Below are 23,153 nucleotides of genomic sequence, written 5' to 3' on the forward strand. Positions count from 1 at the left end.
TAGGGAGCAGGTTCTGACGATCCACCCCTGTCCTGGCCACCTGGCAAGCTGCTATGGGGACCATGCGTTGAGTTTACAGTCAACTTTCTGGCCCCTAATTGCTCAGTTAAGATTAAAGGTGGATTTCTGAATGGTTTAGGCAACATATGCTGATGGGAACAGAACCCTATGATTGGCATGCTTGAACCAAGGACATAAAAGACCTTTTCATCAGGGTATCGGCAAAGAAGAAAATGAACTACGGTTTTGTACTACCTGCAGCTCTCAGTTTGGTAGCAATGTGCTCTCTGTTCTGTTGAAAAACAGGCTGTGTCGATTATGCTGACACAGACAGTCGGGCCATGAGGTACTGCATTTGCATTATTTTTTTCTTTACATTTTAGATAAGAAAGAAGGTTATGATTCATCCTGCACCATCTGAGTCAAAATTCATTTTGTCTTTTTGTTCAATTAGGTTTTTTTGCATTCCACATTAAAAAGCAAGAGTAGTTTGCTCAGCAAATGAGAACGCTGTGGTGTATCTTGGGGTGTTGCTTTCTCACACAGAATGACTAAGCCCCGTGTCTTAGATCCTCTAATGATATTCCAATAACAAGATAACGCCACACAAAAATCACAAAGCATTAATTCATGAAAATATCGGCGAAGATTATCGTATGCTAATCACAGATGACATACATCAAACCAGATGCAGCCCCGGGAGACAGCGCTAACATCTCTGAGATTTTGAGTCTTCTACTAAGGGTTTAGAGCACATTTACTTATTTAATTTGATTCTGGAAATAAGTGTGCAGAATAGATTAGAGGTAATGATCTCCTTTTAAATAGGTGAAATAACTGAAACTCAGGAAAATTTTTTAAAAAAATCCTATGACAGAGCCTCTACCCTCACCCTCTCATTCGTCCTCTCTCTGTTTTGATTGGGGACTGAACCCAGAGACTCAGGCATCCTAGGCAATGTTTCCTACCATTAGGCACGCGCCCGGGCCTAGTTACATCACTCAATCTGTCCTTAGATAAGCTAGTTTTTCTGGCAAAATCCGACAACTGCTAACACAAACGTTCTTGGTGACATATAAGAAGATGTTTTAAGAGTAGCACCAAAATCAAATGGCAGTAGTGCCACAGAGAAAAAGACACAGACCTAGGCTGAAACCCTCAACTCCAACTCCAGTGCTCATTCCACTGTGCCATCGTCAAATGATGATGTGGTCATTTTTACGGCTGTGCTGTATCATCTACATTAAATACCAACGTCACATTGATGGTCAGCAATATTAGTATCTCCTATTTACGCCAAGTACCATTAGTAACACTGACCCCCGAAACCCTTAAGGTACGTGTATGGCATCAATCCCATGCTTTGTCATAGTCTACAACCCTATTTTAATCTGATTACTTGGCACTGGAACTTTCAGCAAAGTGAACCTTTTCATAGACCCCAGGGAATTGGGTTAGCACCAGATAACAGCATAAATGGCCTTGGAAATGGACTTGTGTTACCCTGGGACTCTGAGACAAGCATTGCTGTAACTTTATACAGCATGGCCATTTTCAAAGTTACCTACGTTTTCTTAGTATACAGAGAACAAATGATGAAAAGTATCTGAAGCAAAGGAATCATGACGTTCTAAAGCTGTCACGAGATCAAGAGGCTTAACCCCCCAACACTGCAGAAAACAAACTGGCCTAACTTGGCATGGGTCAGCTAGACAGAAGGACAGTCTGAGGCCCTGAAGGCCCCAAAATGCTGGACGCCAGGAGCAGTATCGCATTCTCCCGCCTCTAAATAAGATAATGAATTTGTCTTCATTTTTTTAAAAATTTATATCAAACTGTACTTAAAGTTTGAGAGCCAGAGAAACAAAGGAGGACTGAGTTCAGAGCTGGAAATAACAGGTGAAGCTCGATGGGTTTAAGGCATCATGGCGGCTATTAGCCAGCATTTGGGACAGTATTGGGATAAGGTCAATTATGGATATTATTAACATCTATGAACAACAAAGTAGTTTAAAAATTAATTGATATAAATAAAAACACATAGCAATGGATAGTTTATAAATAACAAAATTATGAACATACCCTACACAGAATGACTAATGGGAAGTTTCTTGGCTTCAGTCTACCTTTGCCAAGATCGGAAGGCCAGCCAGGAGAGGTTTAAAACCTGTTCCCATGATTCCTGCCTACTGCATCTTCATAGTTTCCTTCAGCAAGACATTTCCTGGACAATGCTTCTGTTAGCTTGTCCTGAAGTCTAACAAACGACGTTCACAGTCAGGCAAGAGTGGAGCCAGGAACACGACGTGTAAATGAAAGTTCTGCCAGAGATCCCAATGAGCTCAGTGCTATGCAGTATGATATAACTGCAGAAGAATTTAACGCAATGTGGCTGACATCAGTCAGCATTAGGGTCAGAATGGGGACAATGTCATCCGCTTAGACATGTCTGCGGGACTTCGTGTCTAATGGGGGCATTGGGTGCTGTCTGCTTGTTCTTGATAGGCATTCAACTGTGTTTTCTGCAGACTCTGCCAACACATCCCACATCAGCACACCATTTTCACCCTGGGGAAAAGTATTTTTTGCCTGGGACTTCTTTAGAATTTCACGTAGCATAGGTTATTCAGTGCTGTGGAAAATTTCAAGAACTTGGTGGGAAAAAGTGGCTTCTCCTCCATCAGCTGTAAACTATACTCTACATCAAAGCCTTTGCCAGCAGAGGATTGAACAAATGGCTTGCCTTCTTGGTCACTAATGCACCTAATTTCCATTACCTCCCGTGGGACACAGTACAATGATTGTTGTTTAGTAGGCACTCAATAAATATTTGTAGCTGAATGAACCTGCTCAATTAAAAGCACACTAGACGCCCACTTCAGCATCAATCTCTACAGATGTTCAAACAATGGCTTTGCTGATGGTAAATTAATTATGTCTCCCAACAAGGCTGATGTCATTTCCAAGTCTGCGAGGAGATAATCATCAGGTGTTTTCAGAGAAGGTCAAGGGGAAATTTCAGGTTGTAGGGAGGAAGGGCAGAGTGCAGGGGAAAGACAGATGTGTTCTCTGTGCATGAGCATGGCTGGGGGTTAAGGTCAGAAAATGCACAGCTAGCACTTGTGGCTTCAGGACTCAGCTTTGCCCTTGTCTCAGTGAAAAATAGCGGGCGATGGAAGAAGCGAGACTTTCTTATGCCACACACCACATGTGGCCCACCTTGCTTTCTCTCTGAAATTTAAGTTTGCGTGCACAGTTCATGGTCAAAGGATGTTCAATTATGAACTAGGAGCATCTTTTCTACTTTCTTCACGTTTCTGATAAGACGGATTCTGGGAAAAGTAATTACATGACTTGGTGTCTGCTGTTTGGATCAAGCCCAGAGAAAGCGGTACCTGTGGATGGCAGTTCACAGCACTGGAGGGGCTAGGTTAAGGGTGACCTTTCTAGACAGTTGCTATAGACAGCTATGTACACGTGGGTGCATATTTCTTTCACTTTGATAGCCTGTCTTCTGACCCAATTCTTTTAGAAAAGGAGCAAATTAGAGGCAAGAATCTCTCCTGGGAACCAAAGGTTACAAAGGAAATACGGTGTAAAGTAAATAGGATACAGTATTTTAAAAGGAAAATCTCAACTATATAATCTTTCCATTGACCAGTGTACCCACGAATTCCACAGAAGACATACAGAAAGGAGATCAAGTCCAAGGGTGTCAGTACAATTTAAACTCGTAGACTGTAGCAACCACATCATATTCTACTCATACATTCTCCAGTGTCCTTATGTGATTAAAAAGGAAGAAATGGGAAAAATCCGGGTTATAATTCATGGCTCTGTCATTAAGTGACTTGTGACCCTGGGGAACTAATTTCATCTTCTCCCCAAATGAGGCAGGTTCCTAGGCTTAGATCCCTTCCATGATTAGTGTTTTATGGTTCTCAAGGTGACAAATGAAGAAGTGACTGGCATATTCCCGCCTTCTAGCGGCTATTGGCTGATCACTCTCATTTATTTGTTGTCAATGGGATAGGAGCAGAGATGGGGGCACCACTGTGAACTAACCACACTGTCCTCACTCCTAGCTACACTGTAGTGAGGAAGATGGGCAAAAAGTAAAATATTATGTTTAAATAGAGAGATTATAAAAACATTTTTTGTATTTGAAAATTAAAGATATATATATATATATATATATATATATATATATATATATTCTTTATTTTAAGGGCAAATGCATTCTGCATTCTTAACTAAGTATAGCAAAGGTCCAGGTCTTAGTTTGTAAAAATATCAAGTCCAATTTACTTCTTTACCTTTGTAAAAGCTCCATTCCCATTTCCACCCTAAGATTGTTTTAAAAATAGCATTTTGTGTTTGTGCACAAGTGCATGCATGTGCATGCATGAATGTACAGGCTCACACATGAAGGCCAAAAGAGGATGCTGAGTGACTTCCATTATCTCTCTCTGTCTTATTCCCTTGGAATACGATCCTCACAGAGCCCGGAACTCACTACGTTGGAGTAGGCTGGAAGGCAGCCAACCACAGCATTTCTCTTGTCTCTCCCTTCATAGACCCACCCAGCACTGGGGTCACAGGCATGTATAGTTATGATCAGATTTGTACATGAATGCTACAGATCCTCATGTTTACACAACAGGCACTAGTGCCAACCAAGCCGTCTCTCTAGCCGTAATTTCTATCCCTGTTATTCAGAAAACATATTGTATCTACAGTTTTCAAAATTCTCAGCTATATGACCTTGAATGAATCATTTGGGCTTTAATTACCTAGAATTTGAAAAATTATTTTACATAACTTCAATCACCACATTTTTTGGGTAAAACTATAAATCTTGGGTTCCAAATTAATGTGTAATAGCACACTGGCTGAATGAACTAAAAAATAACATGTGCTAGGATGGAAGACATAAAGAACGTGGGGTTATTTATTTAGTGCTGTAAACACATACTGCGCTGAGCCAACACTTCACAAGAAGTTACCACCACAAAGGAAGCATATCTAATATATCTAACTAAAAACACTGCACTCCCATGATCCATGGCTACCTTAAAACGAGAGAGGGGGGGAGAGAGAGAGGAAAAAAAAGTGGAAAACCAAAAACCCCAACTTTCCCCTCTAATCGATACCACCTTTTCTCTAAACTACCCATTTTCTATTTTTTCTCTGAGGCTGTGGTTTTGGGGTTTTTACTTAATTAAGTTATTTGTGTGTGAACACAAGATCCCGAAGGCCTGAGGTTCCATCTTCACTAAGAGAAACTGCCCACCCAGTGTCAGTCCTCATTCTGCAATCAACAGGGACACTTTGGAAATCATTTTCTTGTCACACAACAATAAAGACAATCAAGTTCAAATCACCCGGCACCTTAGTTAAGACCCGCGAAGCAATTTCCAAAGCAATCACCCGGCTCTCGGTATAGATCTGAAAGCTCAGACACAGCACGGTAACTGATCTAACTGGTCCGTGACCAACTCGGCAACACGGTGAGAGAGCACAAAGAAGAGCAGAGACGAGACTGGGGTCTGACGGTCTGAGCCAGGGCCATGCTGCTCCTTGTTGGCGCTCTGACAGGGAGGGCAGCACAGTGTCCTGGGGAGAGCTCATTAGTACCTGCTTCCTGGGTTTCTTCATCTATGGATAGAAAGGAATTTACTACCCTCTTAACCACGCTGCTGTCTAGCTCAGATGACAGAAGAGGCAAGCAAGGGTTTTAAAACGTCTTCATAAAAACTTTAATCTGACTCATTAAATACACACACACACACACACACACACACACACACACACACACACCTCTTTTTTCCTCTGAGACAGAATTTCCTTCTGTAGCCCTGGATGTCCTGGAACATACTCTATAGACCAGGCTGGCCTTGAACTCAGAGATCTCTCTGCCTCTGCCTCCCAAGTGCTGGCATTAAAACTAGATGTAATGGACTCTTTCACAGGCCCATCTACTAAGGGTGACTTTAGAAAACTAAGTCACATAATGTCAGAGTCGGGCTCAGGATGAAAGATGGAGTCACCATCAGCTTCAACATCAGGGAGATGATTCTTCAGCTACAATTCGCAAGGACTTTGCTTTGTTCAAAAAGTTAGTTCTCCATACTGACTGGGAATTTCCAACTTTCCCACGCAGTACCTATTGTCCATGTCCATTTCACAGCTTACTTATTTATCAGGCTGAGCCCCTGATGGGTTTCTTTCCTCCAAAATTTCAAACACACCTAAATCATGTTCCAAGTATCCTCAGCATCGCAGGCCAATCTGTGGATATGGTCACTTACTGAGTGACCCAATTAGTACAGGGAGGAACCGAACCTCTGTTACAGAGCTGTTTTGGTTCGTGAACATCATCTGACTTCCAGTTTGATCTTTGTTGAGAAAATGTTCATCACTAAGTTGGTGAGCAAGTGTTATCACGACAGGAACGACAGTACATCCCTACCATTCTTCCTTTGGAGTTTACCATGGGCCGCATCCCGCTGCTGCCTCACGGCTCCCAATTCTGTCTGAGCATCCTTCAGAAGGAAAGTAAAGCCTAGTTCCAATCAAAAATCCACTTCCATGCAAAAATTCCACCAACTCCCCTCAGAGTTAAGTATAAGGTTCTCTTAGATAAGAGTTGACGTTGAATTGTTCCAAAGGCAGAGTGATTCTTCAAATAGTCTAGGAAGCAATTCTGAAATTCACAAACATCAGTTTTTTTTTCCCATAAGACATCATATAAACAATGCCACGACAATTAAATTGCAGGCTTAAAAATACACTGTCAGAAAATTTTAGTCCACTCTCAAATACAGTTCAACATCCACTTTCGGAGATTCTATATCCAACAGTTTGTCTTCAGTCTTAGGAGCACAGAAGACTGTCACTTGGAATCTCTCTCTCTCTCTCTCTCTCTCTCTCTCTCTCTCTCTCTCTCCTCTCCTTTCCCTCTCCCTCTCCCTCTCCCTCTCTCTCTCTCTCTTGAACTGCCTCAAGGCAATTACATCTTCTTTCGAACTGGATGAAAACAGAAATCTGGGAGTCTGTGATCTCAGTCAACATGGAAAACTCTCAGATAACTTCAAAGAGCCAATTCCAAGACCGTCTAGGGCGCAACTTTTCCTTTATGTTTTTCTTGAAAAGGACTGGAAAAGGGTTAGTCCAGGCTCAGTAGCCACACTAGCTGCTCAGTTTTCTAGTGATTCACCCTCCATTATTCTATATCTATTTTAAAAGTTCTCGTTAAATGATTTCTAGTTCTTTACCTGCTGGTCACTTTTACCATCCGCCACTGGAGCTGAAGCCCCCTTTGAATGTGAACACACCCTTCTAGTTTTTCACCAAGACAGGTAAGATTGCAAGGGATAAGATCTTGAGCCAAAGTTTGCATCTTTGCTGCTAATGAGATGGTTAACAGAATTTTCTCCAGTCTCCAAATACCTTGTGGTCCCCTCTACTCTTTCTGGATAGACAGCAAGAGAGAATTGTCTCTACTTCTGTTGGCCAAACACTGATACTTCACCTCCTCGCTTCCATCTTCAGGCGGGCGTGTGGACCCTCTCTTCCTTCACTCACACAGTACATTGTGCTGATAACTGTACTGAAATCCCCGGGGCTTCTGTCTGTGCCCACCGAAGGCACAGCTTCTCTGCAGCAGAGAAGGTGATGGGACAACATGTTTAAAGAGTAGGATAGTCAAGACAGTTTTGGAATAAGCACTATCGCTCCTGACTTTACGTTGCTAAGCAACATGAGCCAAGATGACATTCAAACGATGCTCTAAAGGCTATGCTTGTGAACACTTCCGATGGACAGTCCCCATGGCACTGGGTGCCAGCAGGTGACTCCTTAGAGAAGATGAAGTCCAAAGGCCACAGTCAGGGCTTAGAAACCCTTTGAACCTGTTTCTACTGACTCTTTCCTTCAAGCCTGATATTTGCCATGGGGGTTTCTATTCCACTATCTGCCTCTGTCTCCCCCCCCCCCACGTTTTGTGTCAAAAGTTTTCTCATCAGAAATGGTCCCATTTCTCTAGGATCTTCCTATTTCCTAAGTTTAATTAAACTAAGTATAAATGCTCACCCAAAGCTTAATGACTCTATAATTATCTTTCTATTGCTGCTTCTAGATATGCCTTCTTTTCCTGAACTTTCTCAGAATGGTGGCTGAATGTGGATGAAGTCACATATCACTTTGTGCTCTTGTTACAATAACACACTATAATTTTTCACTGGCCCCTGTGGGACATACACATTTTCCAAGGGAAAACCCAGGCCTGTGGCAAACACCACCAGATTAGCCTGCCCAGAACCACACCCAGGTTTTCCACATGATCGTGGCATCCCTTACAGTTTGTTTATTTATTTAGAAGAGGATCCTCATCCTTAATTGCCCATCTCTCCAAAGGCAATCTCCCCCACTAAATCCTTCCCTGAGTTTACGGTCTAACTACCCCCATCTGAGGACATAGTGTTCAAGGATATAGACTTGGTGTACAGTTTTCAATGAAGTTCTGCAGCTCATTACTTGGTGATACTGGGTACATATTTAACATTCCTGGACCTTAATTCTCTAATGGGAAGATGAGAGTGACATCTACTTCACAGGATTACATTCCTCCATAAAAATGAAATAAGCTCATTTTTGAAGTTCATAAACTAGTAATGCCACAGCACAAATCCTCAGTAAAACCCAGCCCTTCCCCAGCTCTCTCTCACACGGTTAGCAAACTCCACTTGGCAATGATTACTTTGACTGTTGGTGATGCACCTTTTACTTTTGCTAGAACTTAAATTTAAATCAAATGTTATTGATGGATTTTTAATAGGGATATCTTGTTTTCTTAAATAAGCTGCATGTCTCTGGAGCTTTGGTGAACTCTGATTATTGAACACATTCTACATGCCAAGACCTTGGCTGAGTGCGCTCTATAAATGTTTCATGTATTGCTCACAATCACAGTGTAAGACAGCTATTGTTTCCACACTGCGGAGGAAAGAGCAGCAGAGGAGGCCTAGAGAATCGAGGGCTTGAGTTTTCTAAGCTAGTCTGCCATAAAGCTAAGAGAGCTCTAAGGTCATTTTTATCTGTTTTCTGAGTGTGTAGCATTTGCTCAGTTTATTTATCACTGCAGATTTTGTTGCACAATAGCTGGAACACGCACACTTAGAATTCGGCCTTTCACTATTAATATAATATAGTTACAGATGGCTTACTTTTCATCATTAACTTTTTCTTCAGTTTATCGTGGATGCTAACATGCACCCTCCTCCTATTACAATGAGAAGAGTGCAATAAACGTTCCCTGTCCCCTGATATAAGCAGATATCTTTGCTTACTATTTTCCGCCTTACTATTTTCCATGCGCTTGTGCCAACTCCCATAGTCTCATGTATAGACTCACTATTTTACTTCCACTGTGAATTTGCTAGTGTTGAAAGAAACGCAAGGGAACATTGGTTCTATACATCTTGAATCACCAAGGTGGGAAACGAGGCTCAGGCAGTAGAGGAACCTGCTAGCAATACTGAGCTAGTCAGGGGCACGGCGGGGACCAGAATCAGGTTACTTTTTATAAAAAACATATTTTTTTAACATTTACTTGCTTGTTTAGTGTGTGCAGAGGCTCAGGGGATGGGCCTGAGAGATGTGTGAGCCACAGTATGCTTGTGAAGGTCACATGACAACTTGCAGCAGTCAGTTCTGTTACACTATGTGGGTTCTAGGGTTAAATGGTTACCATGTCAACTATTAACATTTTGATTGTCAGCTTGACACATCAGGGAAGAAAGAACCACCACTGAAGAGTTGTATCCCATCGGACTGGCCTGTGTGCCGATCTGTGGCCAATGTGTCTATGGGTAATGTTCTTGACTGCTAATTGACATAGGAGGGCTTAGCTCACAATCGGTGGTACATCTCTAAACAGGTAGGCTTGGGTTGTATAAGAAAGGTGGCTGCAGGCCTGGGAGCAAGCCAGTAAGCAGCAGCATTCCTCCATGGTTTCTGCCTTGAGCTCTTGCCCTGACTTCCTTCAATGATGGACTGTAACCTGCAAAATGAAATAAACCATTCCTTCTCCAAGTTGCTTTTGGTCATGCCACTTAGGGAGAGTAACAGCAAAACAAACCAGAACAGCAGCTGAGCCATTTCCCAGGCTCAGCACTCAGAGCTCTCTATTTCCACCTTATCATGCCTTTTTAGCTAAATTATAGAAACATCTGTGTACAGAAGTGTTTGCTTTCCATATACCAGTCATCCCTCCTACATACACTTCCAGCTTTGGGCCAGGGGCCTCAGTTTTTCTTCCGCTGTGCATTCAGTACTACTACGTGTGCTACAGTCCTGTAGCACCTGTACTACATGTACTACGGTACTACGTATGTAGCCTATGGCCTGCACTACAGGATGGTTCATGGCCAGGCAAGGAGCTTGAGATTGAAACACACATAGACACAGAGTCACGGGTCATCCTTGAAACAAGAATACCAAGAATGCCCCCTCGAATAAAGAATGCCAACTTTATTGTGTTCCAGGTCAGCATATATAGTGCCTTCTCTGACCAATGGCCATGCCCTTGCTCTCAGGATCCTTCAGCTGCAAGCCCACCAGAAACCACTCCCCTGCCGTCAGGGTCTCGTGCTCAGAGCAGCTGCAAGCTCAGGAAAACAAGCTCTTTACTCCAGCAGGCAAAGGGTTATAGAAAATTCAGGGTCTGGGGGTCCATAGTCCCCAACAGAACAGGATGTTAAAGAGAAGTCATGAAGACAGGGAATAGCTGAGGATGAAAACGCCTGCTCAGTTCTCTGTCTTGGAGCCTTTACTCATTACTTATACCCATGTGGGCTTTCTCTACATATCCTTCGAGAAGCTACTCTGAGAGCATGTGATGAGACTAACACAAAGTGGAGAAAAAAATGTTTAGAAACTATTATATCAGCTTAGGTGGGTAATTTAGTGTCTCTTAAATGTCATGACAAAACTTCACCTCCTATTTCACAGTTTAATATGTTGCAGTTTTAAATTTATTTTCCCAGAATTAATTTACTTACATGCTACAAAAATACCATTTTTTTAAATGAGATAGAATGGCCAACAATCTCTACACTGAAGACTGGTTTAGAGGCTTCAGGTTCAAGGGTGACTTCCTGCTCTTCAGTGTTCCCAGAGTACAGAGGACTCCTGGATTTTCCTCTACACACTCACGATCACGTGTGTGTGTGTGTGTGTGTGTGTGTATGTGTGTGTGTGTGTGATCCCTTCTGCATCACAGTTCCCCTGACTGGCCACAGCATCTCACAAATGACACATATCTCCAACTCGCAGTGATGGACTGGGGAGAATAACACTAACTAGTCATAGTTATTCATAGTTTTGAAGAGGGAAGAAGTGACAAGCAGAAAGACAGAAAGAGGTATTTCTCCCTCCTGAATTCAGTCATGATAAGAGACTCGAGAATACAGTTAAGCCATACCAATTTCCAAGTAATTCATAAGTATTTAGAGCTACATGGGCACAAGATGATCTATGATCTATTTTTGCCTTATGTGAAGCTAATAAATCGTCCAAAATGTGTCTTGATTGTGCATATCAAATAACTGTAAGAACCAGTGAGATTTTTGAGTACAAGCAGACTGCATTTCTTCTTCATGGTGGTCTGGTGAGAAATGCACAGTGCTGTTGCATAAACACTACCTCCCATGCACTGGATGCAAACACAGCACCAGTGCAACTGACCATAACCCCACTTCCTCAGTAGGGAAAATGTAATGAGCATTTCCTTAGGAACTCAGTTCCCAGTCCCACTCACCAAAGTACTCATCAGAAGGGGGGTTTTCCATGTCATACAGCATCTTCTTGGTCAGGTGCTCGAGCTCATCTTCTGGCCGGAATGATGGGGCAACAGAAGGAGGCCCCATAGACCCAGGGTGTCCGCCCTGGAAGAAAACATACAACCATTTAATTGTGGTCTAAATACCCACTACAACGATCTACTTGACCATGGAGGAAGCAGCACGGGTTGATCCATTTGTAGACTCATGTTGTGCACTCAGATTTATTGCTTACCCAGTCTGACCTTTGGCATTACACTTCATCCACTTCCCTTTTCCAGACGAGTCTATCACACTTTGGAATCTGTGTTTCCAATAATAGGAATCTAATTTTTCAATAACTTCTCAGCAGTTGCCATGTTACTGTTAGTGTATTAATGAGGAAGATGATGAATAAAGAGTATGGGGCCTAAAGAGAAGTCTACAGGAACATCAGTAAAGACAGCCTCTGGAGACAGTGCACTGTCAGGGGCTAAGGAAGCTTCCTAGGAGAGAATGCAAAGAAAAGAGAAAAGCTGAGAAGACTTGCTATACCTAGGTCACAAAACTCAGGTACAATAAAAAGCTCCGAGGCATTGTGTTTTCCTGTTCAAATACAACATTTGGGATGGTAAATGAGATGAATCTTATTTGTTCCTGGGATCTAGAAAGCAAAGGGTTTTTATTCCAGTTAGGGAAGCTCAGCAACTTTCCCCCCTAGACCTGCAACAGGGCTAGTTATGGTAAAGTCAGGGCAAGAGTCCATTCTAGACTAATTCACTTATCCAATGAACTTTAAACATTATATCTAGAGCAAGTTATCAACTGCAGACAATATTTTGCCATGAAGGGCTGTTGTGTGCCTTAAAGAAATGATTAGATCAGTAGTTTTTTAGTTTATCCATTTATTTTTCTTTTTTCTCACTTGTATTCGTTCTTTGAGAATTTACTACATTTTGATCCTATTTACTCCCCTCCAATCACCCCAGATCCATCTCTACTTCCCTAACCATCTTTAAACCCATCAAGTAAATTTGTGATTCCTATATACCCTTGGATGTATGGTCTACCGAAGGAGTGTGGGTGACCTACCAGATGCTACCCAGTTAAAGAAACAGACCCATTTACTCTAAGCAGCTATTAGCTGAGGGGAGAGACTTCATGTCCACCTATCTTCTTTGTGCTGGAATTCTGTATGACTTGAGGTTGCAGAGATCTCAAGCATACAGTTATAACACGGTGGGTTCTTACAGGAAGCCATCCTGCTGAACGAAGAGACAGTGTCCTTTGTTGTCACCCACCACCTCTTCCTCTTAGGCTCTTTCCCTGCTGTCTCCCTCAATGATGCCGCAGTTTTGGGAGGAGGGGTGCGATACAGATGTGGCCTTCAGCACTGAGCATTCTGCAATGTCTTTTCTACACTTTGACTCTTGGGAGTCTCCGTGTTAACTGCATCTACTGAAAGAAGTAGTTTCTCTGATGAGGACTGAGAGAAGCATCAATCTAAGGTTGCAATAGTCATCAGAAGTTGGTGGAGTACTATGTCTATATAGCAGAGTAGGAGTCATAGTAACAGTAACAGGATAGTAGTAGTAAGAAGATTTCATTAGGACCTAGGAATTTGTTATGAGCTGTTCATATAATCATCGATGTGAACCCATCCACCAGAGTGTGGCTGGCTAACCAGGAGCGTCATCCCTGAATCTTCATCAGAAGCCACCAGCTGACTGTAGCTCCTTAGTTAGGAGTTGGGGCTAACGAATGCCTTCCTGCACAAGGCTACCATGTTGACTGGCTTGATTTTGAGCAGCAACAACAGCCACTGAGTTTAGGAGTGCAGTCATCCTGCCACATCCAGACGACCCTGTTTTGATTGACTCCTCTCTGACCTCTGGTACTTATCATCTTTCTGGCCCCCTTCTAAAATGATCTTCGCACCTTGGAAAAGGGAGAGATACAGCTGTTTGCAGCTGTGTGCTCTATAGCAGGGGCTCTTAATCTTCCTAATGCTTAGACCCTTTAATAGAGTTCCTCATGTTGTGCTGACCCCCAACCATCACATTATTTTCGTTGCTACTTCACTACTGTAATTTTGCTACTGTCATGAACAGTAATGTAAATATCGGATATGCAGAACATGTGGCCCCTAGGAAAGGGTCATTTGACCCCCAGTGGAGTAGCGACCCACAGGTTGAGAACCACTGCTCTAGAGTCAACTATTCTTTACACTTTGACCAGCTGTGAATTGTGTGTGAACCACTATCCACTGCACAAATAAATGTCACTGACCATGTCTGAGAACTATACTTTTAGACGCAGCTCTAGAGGAAAGTTTAATGCTATGTTCATTGAGCAAAATAATAGCATTATTTTATTGGCTAGGTTTTCAGTACTGGCCATTGTTTTGTACTGTGCAGAGGATCTTAAATCCAACCAGAAAGCACTTGTTTAATCCCCATAATATGGCTGCCAAGGACATATCTTATCACACCAGTCATCACTGAAGTCCAGGGTTCATGGCTGGGTTAAGACAGCTGGCGGATTTATTTTATATTATGTAAATGCTACCTTTGAAATTCATGAAATGGGACTTTAAAAAAGAAACCCACAAGAACTTCAAGTGATAAAGATATGCTGGTTACTCCTAAACCCCTGGAATAAGTTTCTAAATAATCCATGCCGAGTGGAGCATTCCAGGAGTAGCGAAATGTCAGAGTTGAGAAGCAACTTTGTGTGAGGGGGAAAAGCTACAAATGGCGCTATGTTTAAAAGCGGAGTGACGAGGACACACAGGGACTTGTGGTGAGTGCTGTCTCGTGACACTGTGGTACCTGGGGTTTCTCTTCAAGTCAGAAGCCCACGGTTGAGACCACGGATAATTCTAAAATGATGACACAGATCCGACCTGATCTGATGTTCTCTGGCAAGCCCATGCACTTTGGGTAAGCCCATATTGCCTCCGTCATTAAGAGGAGCACAATGGGATAACCTGCAACTCGGGTACAGAGGACAGAACACTTTCAGAACCCTGTGAAGAAGGGGCTAGCTACATCAGGTGGCAAAACAGACAGCGGAGGTAGCACCGGAGCAACTGCTTTCTTCAGGTGTGCAATAAAAGGAGAGGATGAGCCTAGCTCATGCCTGAATCTAAACCCAAATGGTACCCATGCATCTTTTTCCTCCAACCACATATTGCACATGGCTTCCAACAGAAGGACTGGAAAGCACCAACTGTCACAGCTAAGAGCGCTAATGCTAGCTGTTTTAATTCACTCAATAGCTACTAAAGAGCACATGATAATCCTGCTTTATTATTGCATCAGCCAGACTAGGTATCTGAATTTTATAAGTAAACAAGAAGTAAGAAACTAAATCCATCTCCCACAAAATAAAGGCAGAAATGTCTACCCTTAGCACTTACATTTCAAAAAGACTAATTTCAAAGTACTCTGTCAGTATTTCACAGATATTTTAAAAAATGGTTCATCCGTTCCATTCTTCGAGTATTCTTGCCTATTTTGCTTGCCAAATTTAGAAGGGCTCTTTTATATTTAAACTCTACTTTCTGTATATTGATGTCATCACACTTATCATGCTGATATGTCCTTATAGACTCATTTTACATGAAAACATTATAAGCCAATGGAGTCTGTGATGCACCTGATATATTTATTGGTCATCATAACATAACAATGCGCTACAAGCATTGGCTGTTTGCCGTGTGACATGTGGCCCAGTGGGAGCTGTAGCCTATTGCCATTGCACAGCAGCTTGAGACAATATCATACTACATATCATTAGCCTGGGAGAAAAAAAGTCACCTCAGATTTGTGGGCTTTCTAAGGAATGATACCACTTTCACAAAACATACAGCTGAAACATCGCAAGTGGAACCATGGTTAAGCTGGGGACCATACCTGTACTGTTAGTTGAGAGCTATATCTTATGAGGAAGGACCTAGATGATTGCACAGTATTTTGAATTTAGTCTACATGACTGGCCTAGTCCCCCACCCCATCAAGTGTATAATGTGGAAGACCTCTGCAATAAATGCTGGGAAACCACAGATTCTTTAGATAACAGTTGGTTTGTCACCACAGGGAAGATAGCATAGGATACTGAGTTCAGTCCTGTCAGAAGTGCATCCCTGGAATTCCTCCCGCCCGGTATATACTAGGACTCATGAGACCTTAGGGAAAACGAAACAACCGTGTCCAACATTTATTTTCAAATGAGCAATGCACGGCACAGTTTAGGGTAACACACAAGTTGAAATGTGTGAAGGGTCACCGGGATGGGATGTTCTGCATTGGTTTCTGGGTTCTTCATTCCAAAGTGCGAACATCAGTGGTATAATAGTCCCCGGGTTCCAGTGGTTCCTCACTTGCATGACCCTTTCCAAGGTACCTGCTTCACATAGAAGCAATCCTGAATGCTTAGAGGATGCTCATGTATGACATGCAAACCTATGTTATGGATGAGAAAATTGAGGTCAAGTGGGTCAGTGAGAACCCTGTGGAGGACCACAGAAACAGCAGACTCCCTGGTAAACAGAGTTGGGTATTAATCTCAGGTGCCTCTCAGGGTCCCCCACTAGTGTCTTCAAGCCCTTCTAGTTGTATTATTTGATAGTGATTTAGATTTTATCTATTTATTCCTATATAAGTCAAAATTTTTGTGTACATGAATAAAAGATTACTGCTCAGTATTGTTTTTCTAAAAAAAAATAGATGTTCTTTTAAATATCCACATTAATCACCAATATGTATGTTCTTTGAAATGTCTGAATCACTTAGTGAAGGCCTAAGAGCATCTTAATAAACACAGGTGAGTTCTCAAAAGGGTCAGACTTCAGACAACTTGAAACTCTCCTTAACCTCAAGTGCCAAGGACTGAGAATATCATGTCAAATTATTAAGAGTTTCTACCTCTGACAATTTAGAACTTGTAGAAGAAAAGGATCCAAAGTAGACAATCACGAAAACGTGGAAACAGTAAGATGCATGCATGATTCCAGGGGTCTAGCATGCCAGTAGAAGGCTCCTGGGAGATATGAGCCTTTGTCCTTGAAGGATAAATTAGATTTCATAAGAGAAAAGAGGAAGGGAGATAGAGTGGAAGTACAAGGGAAATGTACATAGAAGAAATGTCAACATTTAGGTGGGGAAAGAGCTAGAATGAAGACAGCAGCCAATGCCAAGTCTTCATTTTAGGTAAGAGAAAATTGTTAGATTTTCAAATGGTAGTTGCCTCTGTTAAAGTTACGAATAAAGCAGAATACTTTTATATCGTAAGCTTATTTAAAAATGCAGTCAGGACTGGAAGAATAGCTCAACTTGATTTCCAACCATGAGGATTTTAATTCAATCCACAGTATCTATGATTTTAAAAAAAAAAGGCATTGTGGTGTAATGCTTGTAATCGCATGGTTAGGGAGGCAGAGTCAGGCCTACTTGGTGAGCTGCAATAAAAACAAACACAAACAAACAAACAAAACAAAAACAAAAACAAGGTGGGGGCTCTAGGGATAAAGGCACTTGCTATAAATCTTGACAACGTGAATTCCATTCAGAAGATCCACGAGGTAGAAGGTAAAAGGACACCCAAGAGTGATCCTCTGACCTCCAAGTGAGCACCATGGCACCCTCCTCCAAATAAATAAATGCAAAACAAAACCCAACAAAACCCACCACTGCCCAGAAAGGTGGCTCGGGGTGGTAAAAGTACCCACCTGTTCCCAACCCAACCCTGGCTCCTCTCTTAGAGGGTATCCCTGGCGCTCACATGGTGGAAGGGGAGGCACCCTCTCCCAGTAGCTGTTCTCTGCCCTCCAAAGGTGCACTGTGGCAATGTCATTACAATAACAACAACAACAATAAAAAAGAACAAAGAGAAAAGAAGGTGAATGACTTGAGTAAGGATACCCAAGGTTGTACTCTGGCCGCTACACCCATGTGCATGCACACATTTGAGTGAACAAGCACACACACACATGCACACACACTAAAAATTCACCCAGACATGAGGCTATTTCTAGGCAATTTACTAACTAATACAATTTCAAAGTTCTTTGATATTTACTTTGTATGACTAATTACCGACTTCTTTCTTGTCTCTGGGCACACAGGAAGTATTGCTGATTCCCTCTTTCAGGCAGAAGTTGCCATGAGAGGCACAAGAAGGTGGTGGCTTAGTCCTTCAGTTACTGGACGAAGGGTTGGCCTCTATTCTGCAGGTTGAACCTCTTCACACCAGTGGGAATACGGAAACTAACACCTTCTAAGGCCAGTGCCGAGAGTCATGAGAAACAGTGATGCTATTCTATGTATGCCATTCTGTAGTTCCCTTAATTTAAACCTATTTTTCTCAGATAAAAGATCCAAGTATCTACATGTTCTGGTCCACATTAATAAACTGTTGCCCAGGTAACTGCCACAAGAAAAGACATTATGGTGCCAGATATATAGTCATATACAAGTCGAGGTTTCTCCTAATTATTACGGGTGGTGCTGTGCAATCACAAAGAGTGGTTTCTGCAAAGGAAATGCAAATCACAGAATCCTTGATGAACAAGGAAATTTCACCATATTAATAATAAGGCAAACAGCAACTTCCACCTAGCAAAGTCATGTAACATTTCACGAGGCTTGGAGTGTTTTTGTATATTCTTACACAGGATATAAGGATATTATTACATGGCTAAAAACTATCTGACTATTTGGAGCCCCTTTAATATTTTTTCTGTCTTTAACTTGACGGAAGACCTTTATGGAGTTATTTTTAATTTCTGGGCCTGTTTCTTCATTTATAACACACTCAAAGATTCCTTGATTTTACTCCAGAATGTGTTTGTGACCATAATATAATGTGTGTCATTGTCGACTTTGAGAGTGAAATCATATATCTCTATATTTAGAGATATTTTGTAGTCTGTAAAAGTAAATGCAACACTGAGTCAGTGGAAACCTCATTAATATAGAGGTTTCCATTATAAGAGGACGTAACCGAATTGTCAGCATCCTTTGAGGCATCCGAGCTTCATTCAGTGCTCCAAATCTGAGTAAGCAGCGGGCAGCTCGCAGGGCTTCTGCAGCCTACTGAACTTTCACTACACTTGGGTTACGAAATCAAGAAGCTATGAAAGTTAACCACTTCATCCCCCATGCCCTGTCCTTGGGTAGAGAATGAAAGTTTCCACCAACACTCATTTTTTTTTTTGGGGGGGGTAGTGGTAGAGTTTGCTATGTAGACAAACTGGCCTGAATCTTTCTATGTAGCCCAAACTGAGCTCAAAACCATTGCCCTCCTGTCTTGGTCACAAAAGTGGTAGATAGGTATGAGCATCCACAGCCCCAGTACCTTTTCTGAGGAAGGAGGATGCATAATCAAGAGCCCCCACTAAGATACAAATAGGGGAGGTTCTCAGGCCAACACTCAGTCCCTTCAGCGAAGGTCCCTTCTGGCCATATAGCTCAATGTTCTAAGGATCCATGTTGCAAAGTGGTCACTCAGTAACTGTCATTGCATCAGCCTCTCAAGTTACTGACAATGACCTTGCTTTAGGTCATTTTCCTCCTATGCCCTTACCTGATGTTTGTTCTTAACTGTAAAGAACCACATACTTGAACTTACTGTGAGTCTGAATCTTACCAGAAGAGCACTCCCAGGCAAATAAAACACCAGGAAGAAGCAGCCAAAATCTTCAGAAAGATTCCATGATAATGAACACTCTATCATTTTGGGTAGCAGAGACACTCATTTTTTTTTTTTGTCCATTTGTAATGATGTACAAGAGGTTCCTTCTCTTAGAGGGAAAATGACTTCAATTATGTGTTCTTGTAAAAAAGAAACATTGAAATTATCTTCTTTTCAAAAGGTAGAATTAGCCCCATTTTAGAGCTGAAAGCCTGCCAGAAAAAAATATATATTTCTGATAGTACCCCCCCTCAACCCATCTAGCTGTGTCAAGTTTGCATTTTGCAATTTTCTGTGGCTGCTTTTACTTCTGGATTCTTACTGATTGTCCCACTCGACTCTTAATGCCTCACTGTGTAAAGGGATGAAGTACGTTTTCTGGTCTAGGGCAGAAGCTATGCTTGGATACCTGTGGCGTTTAAGGCCACAGCAACTGACAGCAAGGGGTGTGGAGAAGTCACATGGTAGGAGAGGGGGGCCCACCTGACCATTCTCAGTGAGAAGCCACACCTCTACTTGGTCATATTCTTGTCCTCATGTCATGTGTTGTTGTCTCTAAGCTACAGTCTTTAAGCCAAAGTCTTCAAAAGAGAAGACTAATGACCCTTGTTTTCAGCAAGAGCGGCTGGTTGAAAAGCTTCCAAGAGAAAAGGCTGGGCATCCATGAGGAAGTGCAGTGCTAGCACACCAAGGTTTCTTGACACTCCAACAGAGCCCAAAGGGCTCCCGTTCCTCACAGTTAACCACTCTTCAGTCTCTGTCTCTGCCTCCATGTCAAGAGTGAGTGCCTCGACTCACTGACTTTTGAACTTCTCCTAGGGCTTTGCTTTTCTAGTACCGACTTTCTTATCTATCAGCTGAAGAGTAATGTATCTAATCCAGAAAAAAGAAGCACTGTATACTACCAAAAATATTGCTGTTATAGTTACTAGGGAAGAAATGGAGTGCTTAAAGGTGCCATTCTTCTTAAAGAAGGGCATGGAATGCTTGCTTACTGCCTTTTTCCAGTAACCCACCATCATTCTAACAGCGTGGTATTCGCGATTTTCACAGATTGTTATAGCAATTTACCTAATAATCATGACTACTTTGACTGTCTCTTAAAACTGACATTGGTAAAGCCACGCTTTGCTGGTCCTCCGAAGTGTTGACACTGAAGCCAAAAGCAGTGACATGAGGCTCATGTTAGCTGGAGCCTGGAGCAGCCAGCCTTTCCTCTCCCTTTCCTGCCTGGATGCATCCCAGGCACAGGAGCCACACACAGTGATGCCACACGGCCCCAGGGGAGACAAGAGCTAGGGAAGACTAGCAGGCACCTTAGCAGACAGTCGCAAAGTGAAGCCACCACAGTAATGGCCTGACTGCTTCCTTTCTTGGCCCTCCCAGGGTTACTCCCCCATAAGAAAGCAAGCTGACCATGGAGTGAGAGGATCCCTCTCAACTTGTTCTACCTGAGGCTAACAGTGGCTGTTTCTAGAATACTGTGATGCCTAAAATCTACCTGTTGAATCCGGCCTGACAGTTAGGCTTTCCGCATGCTGTGCATAATAGATTTGTCATTAACCAAGGTAGAGAAATGCAGGACACCTCTTTGTTTGTCTTTTTCTCACAAAGATGGACAACACGGAAGTTTGATGAATGGAATAAACTGAGGTTGCTCTTTCAAATTAAATTATATCTTTGCTATGCCTCACCTAGGTGGTAGTGGCTTTCTAGAGGAAAAAGTTTCACCTTAATTTGGTTGCCTGGAAAAATGCAATAGCTATTTGCTCCTTTGTTTGGAAGAAATGTTTCATGACATGTGTTGTTCCATTGGGTGGGAGAGAAAGTTTACTGATTAGAAGGTCTAACCGTTTATTCATTTGTGACGGAGATGGGGTCTCAGATAATCTGGGCTGGTGCTGACCTTGGCAAGCAGTGAGGCTGACTTTGGTACACAGTGAGGCTGATCTTGAATTCCCGATCCCTCACTCCACCTCTGAAGTGCAGGCATCACAGCGTTTTACCACTGGGCCTGGGGAGAAACTACACTTTGAATAGTCCCCTCAGTGTGTCTCTAACCTGGCCTTGCTTCTCATTCGCTGTCTGATCAGGATGAGGTTGCCCCAGTCATTTGTTATTAAGCACTTAGATTGCTCATTGTTTCTTACTCTTAGAATTGTCAGAGAATATTAAAGCAGCGTACAGCATAGATGCCAAACTGACTGTGAACATAAAAAACAAAAAACAAACAACAAAACAGACATTAGGTGAAGTCCAGCAAAGTTGGCAGGATGGATGGATTGTAAGTAGCTTATTTAAAAATACTTTAAAAGTGTCTAAAAAGAATACAGGAAAATGAGTGACTTTTAGAAAATAACAAATATGTTTTTTCGAAGCATGAGGCTCTAGTCTCCTTAGTATTTTCAGCCTGAAACCGGGAGAGCAGGGGGCATCTGGAGTGTGGACAGGTTGGAAAACACAAAAGGCCCGAGCTTCTCAGTCTTATATGCACAGAAACACTTTCTCACTGCACAAGCTGTTTCTGGCGAGTGGGATTGACAGATGCCTGAACGTAACACACACGACACTGAAATAACATGCAAATGCGTTTTCAGTTTTAATATGCAAATATGCTGCTTGGCACATCACTTTCCATGGCTGAGGTAAATTTCTGTTTTTGAGATTTTCGTGGGAAACGCAAACCAGCAAACAAATGGTTAACTCCCCATCATTTCACCTAACACAAGGTGGTTTTCATCTGAGTCAGAGGGCTGTCTTGCTCAGCAATCCAAGGCACCTGGGAGGCAAAGAAAGGGCCAGTGCTTTGTTCTGTGAAAAGGCCACCCTCTCCAAGCAAGTATGCCCCTGACAGGTGACCACACTGGATGTCTGGGACTGCAGGGAGATAGGAAGGCAAGGTGCTTAAGAGTAAATAACAGGAACTCTTTGCTTGACTCATGGAAAACACACCGAAGAAGCACATCACATTGGGAGGATAGGCATCCTTAGAGACAAAATAAGGAATTAGTCAAAAGTCCTCATTTATTCCTAGGGTATGCAGGCAGTAAAGGAAACTGCAGCCTCTAATTAAATCTGCACTAAATTACCCACAAATATTAGTGACTAATTCGGTGTTAAGGCAATCATCACAATAGCTGTGACACATCTAGTTCAACAATTTATAATTCAGTCAGGAAATCAAGGCAGATGAAGGAACAACAAAGAAACACAGCAAAAAGCTGGCTACAAGCAATGTGGCGGAGATGCTTAATGTATGGGTTCTAGACTCTCCTTGGGTTTAATCCCATATCCATCAATCAACAGTTGGCACCCAGGGCAAGATATTTATTTCATCAAATATATCCTAGTTGCTTAAAATATAGATGTGTGTTCACAGTACTTATCCCCCGAGTTAAGTAAAATGGCCCATATCAGCCACTGCATCCTGTGGTGGATGAGAACTTAATGTCACGCTCGATGTTCTCGGGCTGTCTGACTGGTATGCAAACACATCACTGGATAATATGGATTCAAGGGGACAGAAACTGTCCTTGTGGCCAATACTGAGCAGGAGGACCAGGGGCTTAAATTAGGACTTGGCGCAACAGAATTGGGGACGATAAACTGCTGTAAGATTAAATTTCCTTTAAATTT

General features: G+C 42.3%; 1 protein-coding gene across 4 annotated transcripts in view; it reads right to left on the reverse strand.

Annotated features, from left to right (window-relative positions):
* Positions 1–23,153, reverse strand: part of LOC119824574 (LIM domain containing preferred translocation partner in lipoma) — a 600,040-nt gene that overhangs the window by 129,129 nt on the left and 447,758 nt on the right. For all 4 annotated transcript variants that reach the window (XM_038344782.1, XM_038344779.1, XM_038344780.1 and 1 more), the window contains one exon: positions 11,822–11,948. In XM_038344782.1, coding sequence (XP_038200710.1) covers positions 11,822–11,948 — 127 coding nt within the window. The remainder of the gene's footprint in view (positions 1–11,821; positions 11,949–23,153) is intronic.

This window comes from Arvicola amphibius, chromosome 10 (genome assembly GCF_903992535.2).
Source record: "Arvicola amphibius chromosome 10, mArvAmp1.2, whole genome shotgun sequence".
NCBI classification, from domain to species: Eukaryota; Metazoa; Chordata; class Mammalia; order Rodentia; family Cricetidae; genus Arvicola; species Arvicola amphibius.